A 21,491-nucleotide genomic window follows, 5' to 3' on the forward strand; every position below is an offset into this window, starting at 1 on the left:
CCTACATTGTCATAAGACTTCTACTAGTCCACAGAGTAAAAGTAAACAGTCAATGGGCAAACCTCCATGTTCCAGGCAACATTAAAGAGGTGTCGCAACTAAGACAGCCCAATACTATCCAGAGCATTCATCATTTCAGGCCAAATCTCATACATCCCTGCCACCACACTGCAAAGCTTTCAGATCACCTCAGTGATCCCTGCCAGAGAGACTGGCAAGGGAGTCCTTATCTCTCATCACTGAGCCGGGCATCTACTTGGCAACTCTGTGCATAGACGTGAGCCCAAATATATCTGGTTGGTATTGTGCTACCACTAGTACCACAGTACGACTCTTTCCTCACCAATAAGGTGGTGCTTCACATCCCAAAAGCCTTTTTTTGTAGCCAAGGATGAGTTCACCAAGGCCCCCACTTGCACCTGTCATTCTACTGTAAATACCTCTGACCCTTAGACCTCTTGCAGGTGATAAGTTATAAGTATAAAGGCTTGGATATAACCCAAAAGCAGCTCTGTTTCCACTACATTTGGTGTCTTCCAAAAGGCAGACGTGTACACATTAAGCTACATGGTTTCTATTTGCAATTTCAGGAATAAAATAAGTTCAAACACTTAGTCAATATTATACTATTTATGTCTTACATGACTGAGGTTATAAAGAATAATTACGAGTGCTAGTACTCAATAACTATTACAATTTTATTTTAAAATTAAGGCTCATATTGATACCAGGAATAATTATACAGTGTAGGTTATGAAAATTCAGAGTTGTTGTGCGAGGTTAATATATTGAATCAGAAAAGCTCCTCAGATTGGACGGAGAGGGGTGCACAACTGGTTCTCACTGCATTTGGGAAGGGTCAGGGGGGCATTGCAGTCAACTTGACACAGTATGGATTTTGTTCCCATCCTAATGGAATTGCAGAAATATTTGAGGGGAATCCCATTACGTAGCAATTGGAGTGCTGTAATAATGTACTCACAGTCATTTTCCCACTGCGGTTGGCCTCCTCTCGCTCTGCCAGGGCTTTCAGGAAGTTATCTTTGAGTTCTTTTCCTGCACTTGCCAGTGTCCTGGAAAAGACAACACTCAAACGGTTTGAAATGTTTCTCTTAACCTAAAAAAAAAAAGTCACATGAAGCCCTAAAGGTTCTTTATGGAAGCTTTTCACCCCTGAACACACTGTAGCTTCAGGGTACTCTAGCCTATCTCTGCTCAAACATTGATAATTAACTAATACTACTAATATTCTTTGCTGAAATGGACTGAAATAGACATTGTACCTGATACCTTTCCATGTCCCTATGGCTTTCCTGTAGTACAAATGCATTTTCATTAATCAATTAATTTGTTAATTAATTCATGAATTAATATCCAAAACCAAATAGAAAGTGTGTATGACATGCAGTTGAAGTCATGAGGTTGACCCAGCATTTAGTATGCCAGTACACAATGCTTCACCAAAGCAGCCAAGCTCCCACGACACTCCCAAATACTCCAAATACCATTTTAAGAGCAATTATCATAAATGTTGAAAAGTAAATGTTTTTACTCTGAAAGAAATCTAAAAACTAAAAAAAAAAAAAAAAAAATGAAGAATGTCAGAATGTCACAGCTGCCTTTGCTAATTTCAGGATGCAGAGCAATATTAATCATATCAGAGTTTAATGACTTTATATAACACCGTGGCAGCTTTCTACACTTTGGCTGGCTTGTTTCCATGGAAACATGGTTTTGGCACACACTAATGTATCCACACCTGAAACAACATTGGCACTAATATTTGAACAGTTAACACTGCAGTATGAGCAACAGAACTCTGGCATGCATCCAGAATTGACTGTGCAAAACATTCATCAGCTCCACACCGAGTTAACATCTTAAAGGCAGTAAACAGGTCATTGGTAACCTCTCAGTTGTGGTTTAGAATGCAGAAGAAGAAAAACAGTGGAAAAAAATGCAAAAAGGCCATGCTTCAAATCAAAGTTAGAGTACAGTGGAAAATACATAAAACACCGCAGACTTCAGCTACCTGAAATGATAATGTGCTTTGAATATTCTTCATTTTACATTTGTTACATGGATGCCAAACTGACATGCTGGCTTAAAATGTGCACTGATGAACATTAAGTGCCTTGCTCAAGAACCCTTTGAAGCAGTGCTGGGTATCACTTGCAATTCTTCAGTTCTTCAGTTTCAGCTGCAGTAACAAAACAATACTCACTTTGATACCTCACTTTCAGAAACGTGTTCAACAAAAAACCTTTTCCCATTCAGAGAATCTAGAATTTAGAGAATTTAATCTAAATAAAATGCAATTTGCAAAATTGTGAACTCAATCAGGAAATATCTGATCAAGGAAAAGTTAAACAAGATAATGAATCTCATCAGATATTGAAAGTCACTTTTTGAGGAGGTAGAGCAGATTGTCCACTAAATAGTCTGCATGTAAAAGTGTCCTTGGGCAAGGCCTACACCCCAAACTGATCCTGGCAGCTTTGCCATCAGTGTATGGACTTGTATGTGAATGGGCGAATGCTGACGTGTTGTAAAGTGCTTTGAGTGGTTGGTAGGCTAGAGAAGCACTATATACATGCAGTCCAATTACCAATTACTTGCTGCCATGGACACACTTGCTCTGTACCAAAATAATATTGAGGTTCAATGCTTAGCCCTTCACAGAGGTTGTGAGAGGAAGTAATAATCCCAAACCTCCCTGCAAACACCTGTGAGTTTCAACCAGCAATCCCCTAGTTATAAATCTGTTTCTTTCATCTTCATGTTACAGTGGAATATCCAAAAGTGCTGAATCCAGTTCTGTCTGCTTCACCGTCCAAAGAGAAGACAAGTTCAGTTATATTCTACATTAATGGCTCCTCAAATCCACTTTCCATCCCCAAAGCACTTTAAAAAGCCACAACAAGCACAGACAAATGCCAAAGCCAATCTCTGCTCTTACCCCAGCTTAACATTACAGTAAAAGAGAACAGGATCTGAATGTTTCAATTTACTAGAATTTGGAAAAGGATTGTAATTTATACTCATAGTTTGGCCCATGCCCCATAACGAAAGTCTTAGAGGAATCACACAGTGGTAAAAGTGCACAGACAGCACATATTTGGAGGCTGGAACCTCACTCCATCTTCTGAGTGAGTGAAGGATTGCTGCTGGGTCATGGGGGCCGAGGCCCCAAAGTAAACACAGGTGTTGAGGAGGCAAGTGACTGGGGTTACCCCATCCAGTAGCTAAAGCAACACACACAGTCACGGAGAGCGAATAATACTTCAGCAAAACATATGGACCGCTGCAAGTTTGAGTTTCCCGTCAATTAACAAATTTCTTATCAAGCCTCATTTAGGAGGGATAACAAGAATTTCACTATTAAATGACGGTTATTAGTGACTAATGACGAGGTTCTAAGCTAACTGATCTAGCCATGTGTTTTAATTGTCTTGTTTTTGGATCGTGGTCAAGGCAGGTGGATCCTGGGATTAGTTGAAAAGAAGTGAGGAAGGGATGTGAACAGTCATCATCTGGCTTGTTGAAAAAAAAAAAACCCATCTATCTAAGAGCATCCGTCCAAGAGATATTATGTTGTGCCAGTTTAAAAGGGGAAACACTACAAGACAACATAAATCTAAATTTAGGAGCTCTGTTAGTGTCAGTGTGTCTGTTTCTTGCATACTTTGCTTTCCTGACTCTGCTTTTCAAGAAGCTGCTGGACTGGCTCCATTCAAATGAATGAGCGGGCTGCATATTTTTGAATGGTGTGACAAGTTGTTGAAAACTGACAAAGCAGCTTTGGAAATCTAATCAGTCGTGAGGCACAAACATTTTGTGGAAAGCAGATCACTTTAGCAGTTATATATAAAAAAAATACTGCAAAACTAAAGCCAAAACCAAGAGCATTAGGTGTTAACATGTATCTTGAAATCAATGTCATCACCGAGCTGCAGAAAAAGATGCTAATAGTCAATACCTTGTTACAATAGCTACTAACAGTTACTCAAATCAAATGCACTCCTCCAGTCCAGGTCAGTATGAGCTGCGACAACACTCACTGTCGATTTAACAGTGTTTCCAGTCAATCAATGTGCCTCTTGGTTGTCCGGAAACTCCTGTTCACTGTGTTGTAAATGACAGTTTATGTAACGCTTTGTCCACCTCGGCTGGAGATGAACAGCTGTTACTGCACAGCAACTGTCCTCCAAGTATGTTTACACATGCATAAACATAGCATGACAGTGAAATTTACTCAGCCATACCAAAACGCAGGGGCCTTCATGCTGGACCTCCTGAACTGATGTTTTAAACTATTTATTCTCAGTAATATCTACATGATCTAACCCTATCAGGCATGTCCTGGATTACACATGTTTTGCACTACTGTGTAGATTTAGGTGTATAAAAATAAGCAAAGGTCTGACAGTTTGCTGTGTAATGAACAAGAAAATGTGACAAAGTAGATTATTCCGTTATTCCATTCATGTTTGAATTTGTATCAAGTGTCAGAGACCTACAACAATTCATCTCTTTGCTGGACTCAAAGACAATTTCACTATCTGACCGCAGAGCTTACTTTGATCTGTACCAGGTTGTGCCCTCTTTCACACACACACACACACAAGTAATCCCAGAGTGTCATTAAAAAGCTCTTTGAGGAATAGGGGGCATTCCTTCTTAATTTGTGGCCTTTTACAAATAAATATTCAGCAACTGGACAAATAGTGTTTTCTGAGAGATTTTCATTTCATGACGGTTAACAGATGTCGTGCTTTGAAATCATTTCTTCTTTTATTCTCGAGATAGATTAACAGATTGAAGCTTTCATTAGCGTGCGGCTTTCAGCAGTATGGCAGATGGGAACTTTCAATAATACAGTGATTTCTTAAGAAACAACACATACTGTACCAGAATATTTTTCCTCAGAGTGCTTTGGAAAATGAATCTTATGGAAAATATTATTTTGGGCTGGTGAACGTCAAGGGAAATTCCACACAGCATGACAATTTACTTTATTTTGGGCTTTTTCTAAAATCCTCTGTCACCTCTGATTACAATGAGCCGAATGTATCAGTTACACATGTGCTACGCATGATATTCTACCTGAGCTTTCTTTGTGTATTGTGGCCACCTTGGCTTTTTGGGGGTTGGGGTGGTTGCACATTGTGCATTGCCTGCCTGAGTAGTGCATTTGAATGTGGATCAAAGGGAGTCACTGTCATCTTTTTTATACCGGGTTCTTATTGAAACAAAATTAGATGTATTCCATTTGGTGAACATGCAATACAACTCCTCTAATATTCAGTGATGGATACTGTAGTCCAAACACAGAGAGAAAGAAAGTAAGGTTCATGTTCTTAAGTGAAATCTGGTGTGTTGATTTGAATAGAGCTAGCGGAAACTTCAAAGTTTTTGGAAAAGAAAATCTACTCCAATAGAAGTCCTAAAATTAGAGAACAAGCTCTTGTCCCTGAACGTCAGTCTGTCTTGCACGTGTTATCAGTATGGGCTCTTCCTCATCAGTTTATTAGCTTACATTGTAATGCAAAGCAACACATATGGGATCATTTAAAAGTATTTTTCAACTAATTTCAACTGCAGTGAAGAATGTCCTGAGCAATGAAATTCCGACATGTCTCTCTTATTTCTGGTTATATACTACTGGAACTACTCTGGAGTTGGAACTCAACTTTTTTTGACCAAAACTATGTATAAAGTCACACTTACACTCCAAAATCAATCAAAAAGTGGCAATACTTAAATGACATTTTAGAGACCTTGAGCTACAGAGCGTGCCTCAGGGGGAGCCTTGCAGGCCACTTACTCCAGCACACACATCCTCCATCTACAGCACATAGAAGTACAAAGGGGAAGATGACAGCTCGGCCTGTTAGCCCGATGAGAAGAGCTATATGATGTGGAAACCACTTCCTCCCCTTCATCAGGGGCACTGAGCTGCAGTGTACTGGTGTCAGTAAAAGCAAGGTGGTTTCTATCACATATGATCAAACATAGCAAAGGAGTGCCTTCTGGGATGAACTGAAGACGACGTCCGGCCATTGTATGAACAGAGTTAAAGTTTAGCAGGACGCGAAACGTAACTGTTGTAATCCAAGCTCGATTCGCGTTCACAAACGTGCCAAGGTCGTTTTCTGCCGACGTCATTGCGTCAGAGGAGGCGTCCAATCATATGCGAGGTCGCGCTCTCTGAATTTCTCGCGAGACCATTTTTGTTGTGTAAATGAAAAACATGCTGTGATTTTGTTAGGTACTTTGATTTTCTAAATTGATTTTCTAAAGTGACATCATCGAAAATAAAAAAAGAAAAGTTACTTTGGTGTATTCCCTTTTTATTCCTACTTAAAGAATCATCAGTGGACTTACTCTGCTGGAATTTTGCAAGCTAATCACACAAGCATTGTTCATCTGGTGTTGTGGTGGCAAAATGCGAAAAATTGTGACCAGTGTCCAAGAACTGTAGATGCTTTAATTTTCACAATTTTGATTTAGCAATTTAAGTGGAAAATTAAAGACCTTTGAGAGTCAGGACACTTATCCTGTATGTAACCTATAAAATTATTTAAACACACTTTTAAATCCTCATGAAAAAAAAAAAAAAATCTTTGTATTCTGTAGGCACAGCACACACACACACACACACACACACACACACACACACACACACACACACACACACACACACACACACACACACACACACACACACACACACACACACACACACACACACACACACACACACACAAACACAAAATCCCAATTTGCATTTGTATAGCTTTGCAGCATTTACATTTGCATTTTAACACCTCATGGTCACAGTGGCTGAGGGAGAACTTCCACGGCAATTTACAGTGACGGAAATTGACGGAAATGTGACTTTTCATGCAGTGTCAGAGGCTTCGAGTCCGAGGGTGCAGGATGTGAGAGGTAAAAATGAAAAAAATCTCCAGTAAGTCAAAGTTACAGAGTCTAAAGGTCTAAAGGAGGTAAAGAAGGGGAAATTACTGCAGAACCAGTTGGATCTAAAGGTGACATGTTGGCCATAATCAGCATTTGATACAATTCATTCTGGAGCGTGCAGTTATATTATTTAGGTCTCTCTAAGCTCTTGCTGCACATTGTAAGAGAAGTGGGATGTAAAGTGAGTTACAACAAACAAAGTTCAGCATTTTTCTTCTGGTGGACATGCTGCAGAAGAGGGCCATGACATGTCATGGCACAGTACTTTTTGGCAAGGAAACACTGAGTGCTTTTAATAGTGTTGCATGTAACAAAGCAGCACAACTAAATATGAGACCTTCAGCTTCATATCAGGGTTGATTCAGGCATATTTTAGTGGGTTGGTATCACCTAAATGTGGCCCATTCAAATCTGATCCTTTCCTTACTAAACTCTACTGTGTGCTGTCCCCCTCAGCCTGCTGGTGTTGCAGCGCGGCTCTCCTTCATCACAGTCTACACGCATTTCGTGAAAATTGCAGTGTGAATGCAAAAAATGACTTGGTGCACCAGTGATTGACTCTGAGCACTGACACTCAGTTTAGCAAAATGGAGATTCCCTATGGGTCAGTGCTAACTCAAAGCAAAGAGGAGTGCACAAAACATTCAGGTGGCATCTTCTCATTTTTAGCCCGATGCTAGCTGTAGCCTTCACTGGTTAAAATGATAAACGCCACCGGCAGCAGATCATATCAGCTTCACTAATGTTAATTCCAAGAATGACTTGATGGCAGGCCACAATGAAGCTTCTATTTTGTAGTTCGAGTGCTTTTTTGTAGTTAGAGAGCATGCTCATTTTCCCAAAATATAAAGAGGAGATCCCGCCCTTTAGGTTTGCTCAAGACAATGATGGGCTCCACCAAAACTCAACTCATGCTGAAATCACATTCTCACTTTTGGTGCTCAGTATACAAAGTTAGAGCCCACACATATTGGTCTCTTCTCTTGAGAGAAATTTACACTGTGTAAAACTGTATAGAATATTGTCAAATAACATTTATCTAACATTAAAGCCAAAGCCAAAAGTCTCACATCCGAAACATCAGCTAGAATATTGCGTGTGCTTTTGTAGGGAAAAGCTTTATTAACCTGTAGTCCTTTCACGATCTTGCATCTGGCTTGGGAAATCTGTGTTTGTCTTGACTATATCAATAGGGATTAGGGTTTGGATTAGCAGATTCAAAGGTAAGAATTCAACTTTGACTTGAATCCAATTTACTCCTGCTATTAACACATGTGGATATCTTATCTCTATGAAGGATAAATGAGTGTTAATGCAAGGTGTAAATGCACAGAGAACACACTGGACAGAATGCTATCACATCCACCAGACAACATCTGAAGAAAATCTTACTGTGATTGCAGTGTGGTTGAAAGCTCCAGAAACAGCTGGTAAGCAGGCCTTGAATTTAGATTACATTGTCCAAATAAGTCATATGTTTTTAGGTGTCTTACATATGACCAGTGAGTGAGGGCAGATGTTTCATTAATCAAGTCATTAATATGAAATATGGAATGACTTCTAAAATGTGGAAACATGCAGGCCAAACGACAGCTTGTTATTTATTATCTGCTGCACCAGCTGGTCCTAAACTGGTGTGTATGTTGATCTATGTGCTGTGTGGTGGGATGTGGTGGCGAGCTTAAGCCTGGCAGGATGTGTGTCTCTGGACGGAGCTTGCAGGGGAGAGCTCCAAAGTTACACACCCGTCCAAAATCACAAAGTCCGAGGAAGGCAATTGGCTTGACAGCACATGTAATAGAGACTGCAAAACCTCGTTGCCCAAGGGCCCTCACCAGAGTAGCAGTCGTGGAGAGCGGCGGGGTTTGGCTGGCTAAAAATGAGCCTGGGATCAGCTTCGTGAGGCTTCTCATGTCAGTCACATCCACAATCTTATTTTCGCTAAGCATCTGGAGGTTGGATCCGCAGTGAAATGTATTCACTGTGCGTGTTCGTGGCACTGGTTTTACTTGGCACAGCAAGTGATAGCTCACTTTTAATATAGAGTAGAGAGTTAGAGAGCGGAGAATTCTTGAGGCAGACTGTAAAAACGCAGCAGTACAATGGACAATGAGCATGGCTGTGGTTTGGACGATGGGGAGATCGCGGGGAGCCCGATGGAAACCTCGCAGGGCTGCCGTGAGCACGCGAGGTCAGGACATATGCTGACATGGACTTCTGGGCCTGAGCCAGAGCCGGAGCAGAGAGGAAACTGAGGCCTCACGTCTGCTCAGCAGTGCTCCCCTGCTCCTCTTGTTTGTCTCTGACATTATATCAACAGTCACTTTTATCTGAGATAAAACAAAAGACCGTCAAAACTTCTAATATGTCCGTATTAGAAGTTTTGACAGGCTTTTGTTTGCATTGAACAGAAAAGAACCTCCAACATCTGGCAGGTTGACGAGTTCAAGTGATTTGGAATATCTAAAAAGAAAACAAGACATTCATGTTCTGCTAAAGTCCTGAAGTACTGATATGACTCTAGCTCAAATCCCTAAACTGTTCTCACTACTGGAACACAGGAAAAAATGCAAAATGTTCACTTTCTTTTGTTGGGGTGGTGTTTGACAGCATCTTCGCAAATCTAAATGCAGTATAAAATTCAGATTTCTGGCCTTCAGATCAATTTATGCTCAGCTTTCAACATTTCAAGTAATAAAAGTTAGCTTGATCGCTGAAAAATCAAAGATTGATAATCAAAGAAGTAAAACCAGGTATTTTACTGACTTGAAATCCAAAATTTAAGCCAGCTATCTGGACACGACCATGTTCTTTTGCAACTTTTGCTGATTCTGACTACCCACTCGGCTTCCCCCTAACCAAACAACCACACAACTGACTAAGCATCCCATTCATTCAAGTTTCCTTCAATCATGTATTGAATTTCACTTATGTCTGATGAGAGCACCAGGTCTTTTGTTTGGTCTTTTTGTGATGTGCTGGCAAAGCCCCCCTTTCACAGCCAAGCTGTCAGGAGGAGTGTGGTGTCCTTAAAAATGAGACAGGGCAACAACAGGGCAACATCTGATTAGTATTCACGGCACTATCTCCACTCCCTTGGTATTTTATTACCACAGGTGCAGGGGCATTCATTGATCAGATGCACGCTACAGGCGAGGTTAGCCCTTAATTGAAAACAGCTCTATTTATACACCTGCAGGCACTAAAGGTCTCCCAGAGAGCACAGGGAGGTTGAAAAGAAGAGAAAGGAAGGGGGAAAAAACACAGAGCAGTGACAGAACAGTGAAAAAAGGCATGCCTTGGGAGACATAGGTTAAAGCCTACAGGGAAGGAAAAAGGCATTCCCAAAACAGCATGGCTGCCCAGTGCCATGAGAGGGTAAGCATGCAGGTGCAAACGTCTGAGGGGAAGTACATGTTTTTCAAACAAAGATTACCGTTTGTTGAAAAGAGGCACAAATAAATGCAAATCCAAATGGATGGTTATTCCAAACACCACTTTAAAAAAAAAAAAGTAAAAAAATTGGACAGATTTTTTTCTTTGCTAGCCAAAGAACAACTACAGTTAGTTTGTTTACCGTCCAGCTGCCAGTGTTTGTGGCCACACTCGCTTTTCACAACACTGTACTCATTGTGCTCAGCCACTTTGCAGGTGGTTCATTGCATCCTGGACCTCATGTTTTCACAATGTGACCATAACAGAAGGTCAGGGGGTCAGTTTCTTTGGTGGAAGTCCAATCAGAAAACCACAGAGGAAAGAGCAATCTGCATTTAGACACGGGGGGGGGGGGGGGCACAGCTCAAACCTGCCACTTTTGATGGAAAAGGTCTGCAAATGCTGTGCGATTTTATTTCTTCTGTCTTGTCAAGGTCTTTTGCAAGATGTCAAGTGTGGGAAAGCAATGAAAGCTGTTAATTAGTTCAAAACTAATATATAAAAAAATGATGTCGGCTTGTAGTAGCCTACAGGTTGTTGGCACTGAAGCAATAATCCAAACAGCAGGTGAAACGTGCTAAAATTCTTAACCCACACTTCACTCTCAGGTCGCATGATGACTGACAAAAGTGCGAGAAATTCTCAAAGGCAGCACATGTATCAGATGTCTATTTCAGGGTTAAATTCAATATGAAAATGTACATTAATTTGCTATAAGCTATCATTTACCTAGAACTGGATCACATTCAATATTAAGTGTTTTCCTTTTGAAATAACATTACCCTGCTGGTTAATTACCTTGGACAGGATTCAAAAACCACTTGCTGCGGTCAGACCAGCTCAGAACAACAGACTGTGAAACTGCAATGAGTGATGTCTCTCCCAACAATGTCCGATTACTAACAGAGCACTTTCATCTGTCTGCCGCAGAGTGATGATGAAAAACAAGGTACTGTATAATTGATAATGGCAAAAAAATTACACAGCAGAGTGAGCCAGGAGGGGATGTTTTGATCTACAGTTTTGAATAAGAGCCAAATTTTTCATTTAGTCTCTCTTCAGTTCCTCGAACAGGTGTTTTAGTATCCAAAACAAAAATCATTCAGGGGACCTAGGCAGATGGAAAGCAACTAGTGTTTTAAACCTGGCACAAAACATCTTCTCAAAGTCATGTTTTCTTGTTCATGGTTCCTGTCAAATTCAATATAAAAAGGCAAAAGGGAAACAAATGTGCTCCCTTATTAAAGTTGTGCTGTTGACACTTATTAAACCAACCTCTGTCCAAATGTGGCTTTGCAATGGTTGTGGCAAAATTTCAAAGGAATACTCAGCTGAATATGTATTTTTTGAATATCAAATATGAATCTACTGAATGCTTGAAAGGTGGCTCTGAGAGTAGAAGTAAAAAAGATTAATCGCTAATGATTTCATTCACTTTTCTAGCAAAACTGTCAAACACTGTATTTCCAGCCTCTCTCTCTTTTCCAGCCATAAGTTTTTCAGGTAATGATAGATTAGATTCCAATGGAGAGGTGCAATCACAGAAAAAAATAAAAACATATCAAAACGCATCAAAACTTCTATAGAACCCACTATAGTCAATCATTTAACAACAGAACTTTGGAAAATTGTTGTCTAATCTAAAGCAGGGCTACAAGACAAAGACAGTATTATACAGACGTGTTTTTAGGAACCTTCAAATCCATTTTCCATTTTCTATTATTCCTTTTAAATCAATTTGACTGGATGTTGTCAACATGGAGTTTGTGATCCTGTATTCCTTACAAACACATCTGAGGATCACAGCCTTTGAAGCAGTCTATACATGGATGTAGTTCTTGGAGAAGGAACAGACCACTGTGTATACAACATCCCAATGTTCCCATACAACATTTCCCTGGATCCTGTTGGGACAAGATGAAAGGCTTTGTGGCCTAATATCACTGTAACTGCAGGTGTGGAGGCTCCCATTTCACCAGTGTCACTGATGTTCACAGACGTTTGGCAGGGGGGGCAGACAACAGCGAGACATCTGCACGTTTGGATAAGCATCTGAGGGTTCAATCAAATTCAACACCTAGCAGGTAAATGTTTAGATACCTCCGAACCCTGAGTGCGTGTGTGCGTGTGTGTGTGTGCGTGTGTGTGCGCGTGTGTGTGTGTGTGTGGTGAACAGTCTTATTTGGAGTCTGTTCTGGCTTGTCATCAAAGGAGATACCACAACCACATGGCTTTATCAAGAATGAGAACAATATCACTGTGATCACTTTCCTCAGGAGGGGCAGTTTATAGAGGACTCTGGTTTGTAGTTTTGTCATCCAGCTTGTTTATGTTAACCACTTTTATTTGAATTTAGCAGATGGGCAGCCCTTGTTCAAAGGAAAGTCTTGTTCGTGTAGGACATGGACTTGATGAATTATTCCCATTTATCCTGTCTCTTTGAAAAATGCAATTCTAAAGGATTATATAAGCTGCTCAAGCCACTACCGCACCGGATACAACTATGAAAGATTCAGATTTTATGAGCTGTCATGCTTTGATTAGCAGAGCAGACCCTCAGCCAAAAAAGCATTTTTCATTTTCCTCTTGATACTGCTGCTGCCGCTCACCACAGGAGGACAGAAACCCCGTCTCAAAAACACACACAGTGAGCTGCTTCACTGTGCTGTTTAGGCTCGCAGGGGTAAATGGTAAATGGACTACATGTATATGGCGCTTTTCTAGTCTGACCACCACTCAAAGCGCTTTTACAACATAAGTCTCCATTCACTCATTCATACACACACTTGTACGGCAGCTAAGCCACCTGCTAATCACAAGTGTTATCCATTCACACTCACACACCGATGGCACAGCATCGGGAGCAATTTGGGGTTCAGTATCTTGCTCGAGGATACTTCGACATGTCGACTGCCGAGGCCAAGGATCGAACACCAAATTTGAATTAGCATCTAATTGTGTCTTTCCATTGACTTTGTATGCAACTGCATGTCTCGCATCACATTCTAATTTTAATGACCACTGCAGGAGGGAGGATCCTGACACAGAGGGAACCAGATAATAAAAACACAAGGTTGTTTCAGCAAGCTGCTGAACCTGGCTCATCTCTGGAGCAAGGCAAAGCAGTGAGATTCTCCAAACACATGCAAACACACAGTCCTGGTAGAATACAGAACATAATAACAGGAATGGCATAATTCTACTGTTTACCCCACAGTCGTTTAAACAGGGGATAAAATGATATTTGTGAGAACTTAAGCAGCACCTGAAGCAACACACCAACTCAGCCACTTCAGAAAAGCGCACTGCAATCTCCGCGCTGAACACAGTTTCCACCCAGCGTGAGTACAAGGCCTAACAATAACAACAATAACCCAATACTTAATCAGACTCCACAGGGCAGGTTTCTCTTGCCTCCCTCACACAGGGAGGTCAGGGGTCAAAGGTCAGGAATACAGCAGCGGTCTTGAAGCTGCTAGCCAGTGTTTTGCTCAACAACAACAACAGGGGGATCAAAGCACCCAGTGTCTGCAGATTTTTTTTTTGACATCTTGTAAATCTGAGATCACACAAAACACATCAAAAGTCGAGAAAAAAAATTAACTATATGAAAAATTCAATTAAAAAAATTGGAAAATTTAGGTTCAGGTCATCTTTTGTCATATCCTTCAACCTCCCTGCTTCCGCCCTAAGGGAGAAGACTGAGGATCAGTCATTGAAAATATTATTCTTTCATACTGAATGAAAAGTCAATACAGTGAACCACAGAACACTAACACATACAGACAGACACTGGGAGAGTAACTTTTCTTCTCTGAACCACACTGACTGATTGATTCCCAAATCCACTAACCGCATTCAGACATTCAAACAGCTAAATTTAATTTTCAGAATGTAACGCAGCTTCCTGACATCCTAGCGTTTGACTGGTGGCTGGTGTGAACTTGTCTCCAGTCTTAGGCACACAAAGGACATTTCAGTGAGCACGGTGGGTTGGTGAGGATTCAACTCACATTGGCTGTGTCCTGTTGTAGAACGTGTTGCTCTTCGCAGCCTCTGCAGCGTGTGCAGCTGCTTTCTTCTCCTCAAATTCCTCCCTGCTCAGGACCGTGCCCTTGTGGCCGTGTTCCACCAGCTTACGGGCCAACTCCCTGCTCTGCAAAGAGCAAAGAAAAGGAGAGGAGTCGGTCGAGGAGAGGGGACAAGGCCTGCAGACAGGGCTGAAGATTGTCAGATGTTGTCAGTCTTGAATTCTGGCATGGTGAGCTGTGACTGCTGTGATTTATTTTCTCACCGCTCCTCTTGGAGAGTCCTTTAGGAGTGCAACTACTGCTTTTACTATTATTAAATGTCAGCAGTTGTGAAAAATGCCTATCTCAATTTCCCTGAGCTCAATGTGATGTCTATTTGCTTGTTTTGGCTGCCAAACAGTTCAAACCCTAAAGAGATTCAATTTAGTATGATAGAAAACAGAGAACGGCAGCATATCCTCATATTTTAGAAGATGGAACAAGAGAATATTTGGCATTTTTGCGAGACAAACGTTTTAAATAATTACTTTCCTGTCTGTCCACTAACTGCCGAATCTGTGGCTATTTATGAAGCACATATCCAGTTTCTGCAACATCCTGGATTTGGGTCCAGTTCAGCAATTACCACTTAGTACTGACAAATGAAATTTGAAATTCTGTCAGCCAGGAAGATTTGGATTTACTCTGCATGCTGGCCTTTAGTTTAAAATTGTTATTTCACTCCCTTCGCCAAAATATGGACATGACACCCTGCTCTGCAACACCACGAGCTTCAGATATAGTTTCCTTTTGTGGGTTTAGTGTGATTTCATGCCTGTGCACAGGTCCATTCATTTTCTAAGTGCATGTGTGTGAGAGCACACATGTGTCAGTGCTTCTGCAGGGATTGTTAGCTACATTATTCCAATCACCGTTCGCAGACCCACCGTCATTAAAGCCAAGCCATAAAGTCATCATCTAAAAACCAAATCTTGCTGTCAAATCCTGTGGCTTGTCAGATCAAAGCTTCGGCCACATGTCCTCCTACCCAAAATCCCAGCAGCCGGGCCTGCGTCCGCACCCGAGAGGAAAAGTTATATTTTCCTTCAACTTTGATGTGGCTCACCAGAAATGAGTCTCAGACATTTGCCGGTCCTAAAATTGGCCTGAAAATCATTGTCTTTGTGTTCAAGGCTCATTGAATAAGTCTATTTGAGCGAGCTGCTGCTTACGGTCGACACCAGGGCCTGAACTAATATTCTACATCCACCCGAGCAGAAACCATACTGACTTTGTAATAAAAACCTCTTTAGCTACTTTTCTGAGTTTGCAGTCATAGTTTGTGACAAGCCCTAAAAAGTATAAAGTCATCCAGGAAAAATAGGTTTATAATTAGCTGATTTATCAGAACTTGGGCCTTATCGGCATGAGTGCACAGGTTAGATGACCCGTGGTGACTGTGTTATGTCACAACACAGGGGTGACTGAGTTTGATAGTGATTGACTGCAGCTGATTATCAGCTCAGATATGAGTTGCTCTATTCTCTGTGTGGACACAGGTGTTCAAACAAAGTGGCCACCACAGCAGCAACTTATATCATTAGCAAGTGTGCCATCTGCTGGGCAAACACACAATTGGCTTTTTTCTGATGTACAGGCTCAATTCAAGCCTATTTAGAACTATTGGTATGCTGGTTATAATATATTTAAGAGCAAAATCTCAAAGTATCTACAAGAAAGAGCATATAAATATGATTAATTCCTGTGTTGACATGAAGAGATAGATAGATAGATAGATAGATAGATAGATAGATAGATAGATAGATAGATAGATAGATAGATAGATAGATAGATAGATAGATTTTATTGATGTTATGAATCAATGATGCTATGGTCAACCTTACATGTCAACAAGATCATCATGGTAAACACATTTTGAGGTACAACAGCATTTGCAAAAGAGATACTAAAGACTTTTGAATCCTTGAAATGAGAAAATCAAAATAATGTCATAACATAATTTTCAGGCTATGGTACCATAAATTTGGGATTTCCAATCCTAATGGTCATACTACAGTAATTGCAGTTAGGAGCAGAGACCTTATTGTCAAAGGGGTCTACAACTTGAGATGAACTCAAGTTTTGCAAAACAACATTTTTTTTCCTCTCTACTTTTCCAAATTCAAAGAAATATGAATTCATCTACTTTCTCCCATAAAGCAAACTTTAAAGGATGGGTGGACGCTTCTTGGTTAGCCCACAGTTTAAACCCCTGTCAGCACACCTGTGTGTGACTGCCACCTAGCGTGTGACCACATACGCTACACCGACAAAAGCCAGCCTTTGTGTGACTCCACACACACTGCTTTAACACAGCAAACATTAACGTGTTTATAAAAACTGCCCAGAAAACGAGAAACGATGATAGGCAAACATGTGTTGGGTACTCTAAATTTGACACGTATAAGACAGACAAAGTTGCCGACAAATGCGTCGTTTTGAATGTAGAGAGCCATAAACCAGGTCCCATTCCAAATTTTGGCAAAGGTGTTATACCATCACCAGCAAGACGAGCATACCTCGTAAAAAAGCCCAAAAATTCATGAATTAACAATCTTACGGATACAAGGTTCAATACGGAAAATGGTAAAGGGCATTTGCATTAATAAAAAGTCAACGTGAAAATCTGCTTTCATCTGCTGTTGCTGCCTTGAAAGCAGAGAATCTGAATGAACTGATGTTGTACTACAAACAAGAGCTGTTGGAAGATTGTTGTGCCTGCCGAATTCAACAAGGGGTCTTGGGGAGTTTGGAAAAAGTCGATAATTATGTTTAAATATCGTGCACTGTTGCAGATTTATCAAGATAATCTTAAAATGGCAGCTTAGTGAGTGCGGTTCTGACTTACATGGTGTACAAAACAAAACAAAAGCGGGGTTACTTAAGGACAGATATCAAGGACGACATAGAGGGCTAACGTCAATAGTTTGTACCAAAGTGACTCACTTTTAAGTAAAATAAATCCATTGGCGTGACTTTGGAGTCCAGGTAATCTTCGTACAATTTAAACTGTGTTAAAGAGTCGTGGAAACGAGCGGCGGTGCCGTACTCCATCTTCCTGGTCTGTGTTGTAAAGCGCTGCCATAGAAACCGTCGTACCTGTAATTCATACAGTTTCGCGCCACATCACAGGAAGCGGAAGTAAACACGGCCACGCCCCCAAATGCAAAAAGAGCACGTTTTACGTTAAAAAAAACAATTTAAATGTAAAGTACTGTTGTTCATTCAATACTTTCAATTCAATATTCAATACTTTACAGTCTTTAAGGTGAAATTGAAAAGAAGCAAATGGTTGGGCAGTGAAATTGAAACCCTGGTGCTAAAAGTGTAATCCATCCATCCATCCATTTTCTATGCCGCTTATCCCTTTCAGGGTCGCGGGGGGGCTGGAGCCTATCTCGCCTGTCAACGGGCAAGAGGCGGGGTACACCCTGGACTGGTCGCCAACCGATCGCAGGGCACACAGAAAGGCCCGACCTGGGAATTGAACCTGTGACCTTCTTGCTGTGAGGCACGCGCACTACCTGCTGCGCCACCATGCAGTGCTAAAAGTGTAATTTTACAGTAAAATGTATGGCATATCAGGTGTGTCATACAGACAGTTGTTGATTCGGATTGCCTTTCTCTACAAATCTGTATCTTTTCCTCTCTGATATGTTAGAACTGCACTGGAGTTAAGACAGATAATAGATTAAACTCAAGTGTTTTCCCAGGTTTTAGATTTTATTGATCACTGTCTTGCCCTCAACTCCCTGCTCATTCACTCCTGAGTCTGCGTCTGCATTTGGGTCCACGCTGCATAACTCTGGGTCTAACTGTCTTTAGGCCTCTTCAGATCTTTTTTCTTCAAATTTATTATGCAGGTCAAGTTTGAGAAAGATTTCCACAAAAGGTGGCTCAACCTCCAGAGGCAAAGCCTTCAAGGTCTGTGACACACCTATAATAAAATATTTTCTTGTTTCTTTCATATATCTTTAATCATTTGTGACCCCTCAGGTTTGTGACCTCCCAGGTTTGGAACCACTGCTATAACAATTTAATACAGACATGCTTGTGCTGCGCAGAGACATTACGGTGGCTCTTCCTCAAGAGGATCAACATGGTAAATCATTGACTTCAACTTGAAGTCAATGATTTACCATGAAGTCTTCAACTCATTTAAATTGAAAATAACTAATCCCTGTATCACAGGTGTAAAAAGCACTGCAGATCCTCTGTAATACTGTGCGTCTGTGTTTATGTATGCCTGATAAGCTTCAATGAAGTCAATTTACACTTCATATTGGGCCTTAAGCTGGCCTAGTGTACAAGATGACAAAGTTATCCAGTCCCATGATGTCAGTCCCTACATCCTGGCAAATCTACACAATCTGGCACCTTTACTGACTGTAAAATACAGAATAAAATGTGCAGTGTGAAAGTTCTCGGCTCCATTTACAGAAATACTGTGACTCTTGGCCGTCATTATTGTGTTTTATTATCATTTTGTTTAAATTTTCTCATTTAGCATGTCTTTTAATGGCTCTGTGATGACGTCCGCGGAAAGTGAGGTAATGATTAAAAATGTTGTAATGAATGTGCTCTCGTCCAACAGCCAAGTAACTTATGGGCAACGTGAGCATTCGCAGGCCAACAAATAAGACACTAGAAAGCGGAGGCAGATGGCAAGGCCAGCCCGGCGGGCAGAGGAGTGAAGATGTAAGTTAGTTAACGAGGGAACCTGCTCCTTCAAAATCAACTTTGAATAAAGACTGTCACGCAAGCTTCATCTCATCTCTCAGGTCACCAAGTGTTTACTTATCTAGAAATAAAGGCCTGCTTCATTATTTAACACCAGTATGAATTATAAACACCAAACTGTTGTTCCTATTTTGTGTTGAACAATCTTCTCCATGGGGATTACTCTTTCTCTCTTCCCTCATCTCACTCATGTTACATGATTTTCTGATGAATTTTTGCAAAAGGTAAAAATGTACAGTACTTACAGTTGAAGTCCTTCGACACTTAAATACATTACTTTGGTATAATATGGATTAAAGGCTAATGTTAGCAAACTTGGCCAGTTTGCCGACTCTTTTCTTTTTGTCTTAGTGTTATTCTACTTTTTAGCTTGGCACAGATAAATGTTTCAGTGGTTCACTCAGGCGCCTATGATGTCTTTAAAGCATCTGATTCAAGGTTATCTTGGGAAATGAAAGGAAATTGCATGTAATTTTCTGTAATTGGCACTTGTAGCCACAATGGCCGCTGAGGCTACAAAGTGTGTCCCCATGTGTGTCACTGAAGGCAAATGATTGGTACCTCACTAATACGCCTTCATGACACCCGTTTTGCCAGTTCTCATAGTTTTGTCACAGGGATTACTGGGAAAGATTCAAATTTCTTTTAGTTTATCTTGGTGAAAAATATTATCACTAAATTATACTTCTTGAAGAATGTACTAAGTAAACTTTATGCTATTTTTGTCGCCTTCTATATTAAAGTGTACTCAAGTAGTCCTTGAGTACCACTTGAATAAAACTTGAGTGTACTTGAAGTGTGAATAGTTTGCTGAATTGGCACAATGTTTTGCAAACTTTAAGTGTACTCAAGTGCACAAGTGAGAATCAGGATTCATTCAAAACACACTTGCAGTACACCTGTATTATATCAGCAGTGTGTTGGAAACATACTTGATTATACTTAAAATGAAGTGAAATCAAAGTACACTTTAATTAAGCAAGGTAGTAGTTTACTACAAAGAACAAAGTACACTTTATTACTATTGAAAGTATTTGTAATTTAGTACACTATAGTACTTTAAAATACCACTTTAAGTATTGCAGAATTAGTATACGCATTTTTAATACATTTAAGTAGAACCTATGTAGAGGTACACTTTTAAAACTATATGTTAAATTAAGTGAATTTGTATTGACTTTTCTACACACAGATATATTTGTAATACACTAAAATATACAATGTGTTGACCCGGGTATGAACCTTGCACTGGGTTTAAAACTGTGTGTCCTCAAGACGTCATCTGTGTTTCAAAGTTTGTGCTCAGCTCAAATAACTTTTTGAGACTCTGTTTCTTCTCAGATCAAAATTCTTTGACCACAGCATATTTGTAATATACATAACAAATAGAGTATATGTAATTCCTCTGACTGGAATATTACTGGCTACCTTTGGACACGGGCGTCTGATCCTGTTCTTCCACAGTTCATCAGTCTGGATATAAATTCCAGCTAAATGCCTCAAATGTCATGTAAATCTGCCTCTCATGTTGCATCAAACCTAATACCTCATCTAATTAGCTTCTACGTTGGTCCTATGAGTGGAGCATTACGTAACTACATAAATCCAGCAGTCAGTGAGCAGGAGGAGTAGTGGATAAAATATTCATACACTATGCTCATGTACATACTCTTAGATAAGATTCAGATTTAGAGAGTTTCTACTTTTCATATTGTGACCATAAAGAGACAACTGGAAGAAGCACATGTGTGAACGCAGGTTCCCCAGGAGGTCACACATGATGGAAGACTTCAGATGTGTAACCTCTCAGGTAGTGATTGCTTCTCCCTGGATTCAAATGAAGGGATGCAGTGTTGCTGTGTTGATTGGGCTTACCTTAAGCCTATCAGTAATTCTTTTTGCAGCTAGTTACTCTAATATCTAATCCTAAAGCAATCTAATTGTTAGAAATTAATTTGAAACATTCCTTTTTCTTTTTTTTAATCTTCTTCTTTTACCGTCAAGGTGTTCATGAACAAGTAAATGACACCACATCAGTGTTAGTGGAGTTTGTGACTGTGAAGCTTGATAGTGTTAAAAATAAGCATTGATTCCTCAGTCAAGCAGGCTTGGATAAATTAAATATAACGATAAAAAACAATTTTAAACTTGTTCCACAGCTGTACACCCACAATTTTTCTAATGTTGATGAAGCAGTTGTTTTGGGTCCACAGGATCAAAGAAACCTCTCTTGGTGATGTAGTGACACTAAATATTAACAAG

The 21,491-nt window shown here is 40.3% G+C and overlaps 1 protein-coding gene across 1 annotated transcript in view; it reads right to left on the reverse strand.

Annotated features, from left to right (window-relative positions):
* Positions 1-17,543, reverse strand: part of cfap299 (cilia and flagella associated protein 299) — a 67,770-nt gene extending 50,227 nt beyond the window's left edge. Inside the window, exons 1-3 of the mRNA XM_070965240.1 lie at positions 17,436-17,543; positions 14,433-14,575; positions 983-1,073 (exon numbers count right to left, since the gene is read on the reverse strand). Of these exons, the coding sequence (XP_070821341.1) occupies positions 983-1,073; positions 14,433-14,575; positions 17,436-17,543 (342 nt within the window). The remainder of the gene's footprint in view (positions 1-982; positions 1,074-14,432; positions 14,576-17,435) is intronic.
* Positions 17,544-21,491: the final 3,948 nt, after the last annotated feature.

The sequence above is a fragment of the Chaetodon trifascialis genome, chromosome 6 (genome assembly GCF_039877785.1).
Source record: "Chaetodon trifascialis isolate fChaTrf1 chromosome 6, fChaTrf1.hap1, whole genome shotgun sequence".
NCBI classification, from domain to species: Eukaryota; Metazoa; Chordata; class Actinopteri; order Chaetodontiformes; family Chaetodontidae; genus Chaetodon; species Chaetodon trifascialis.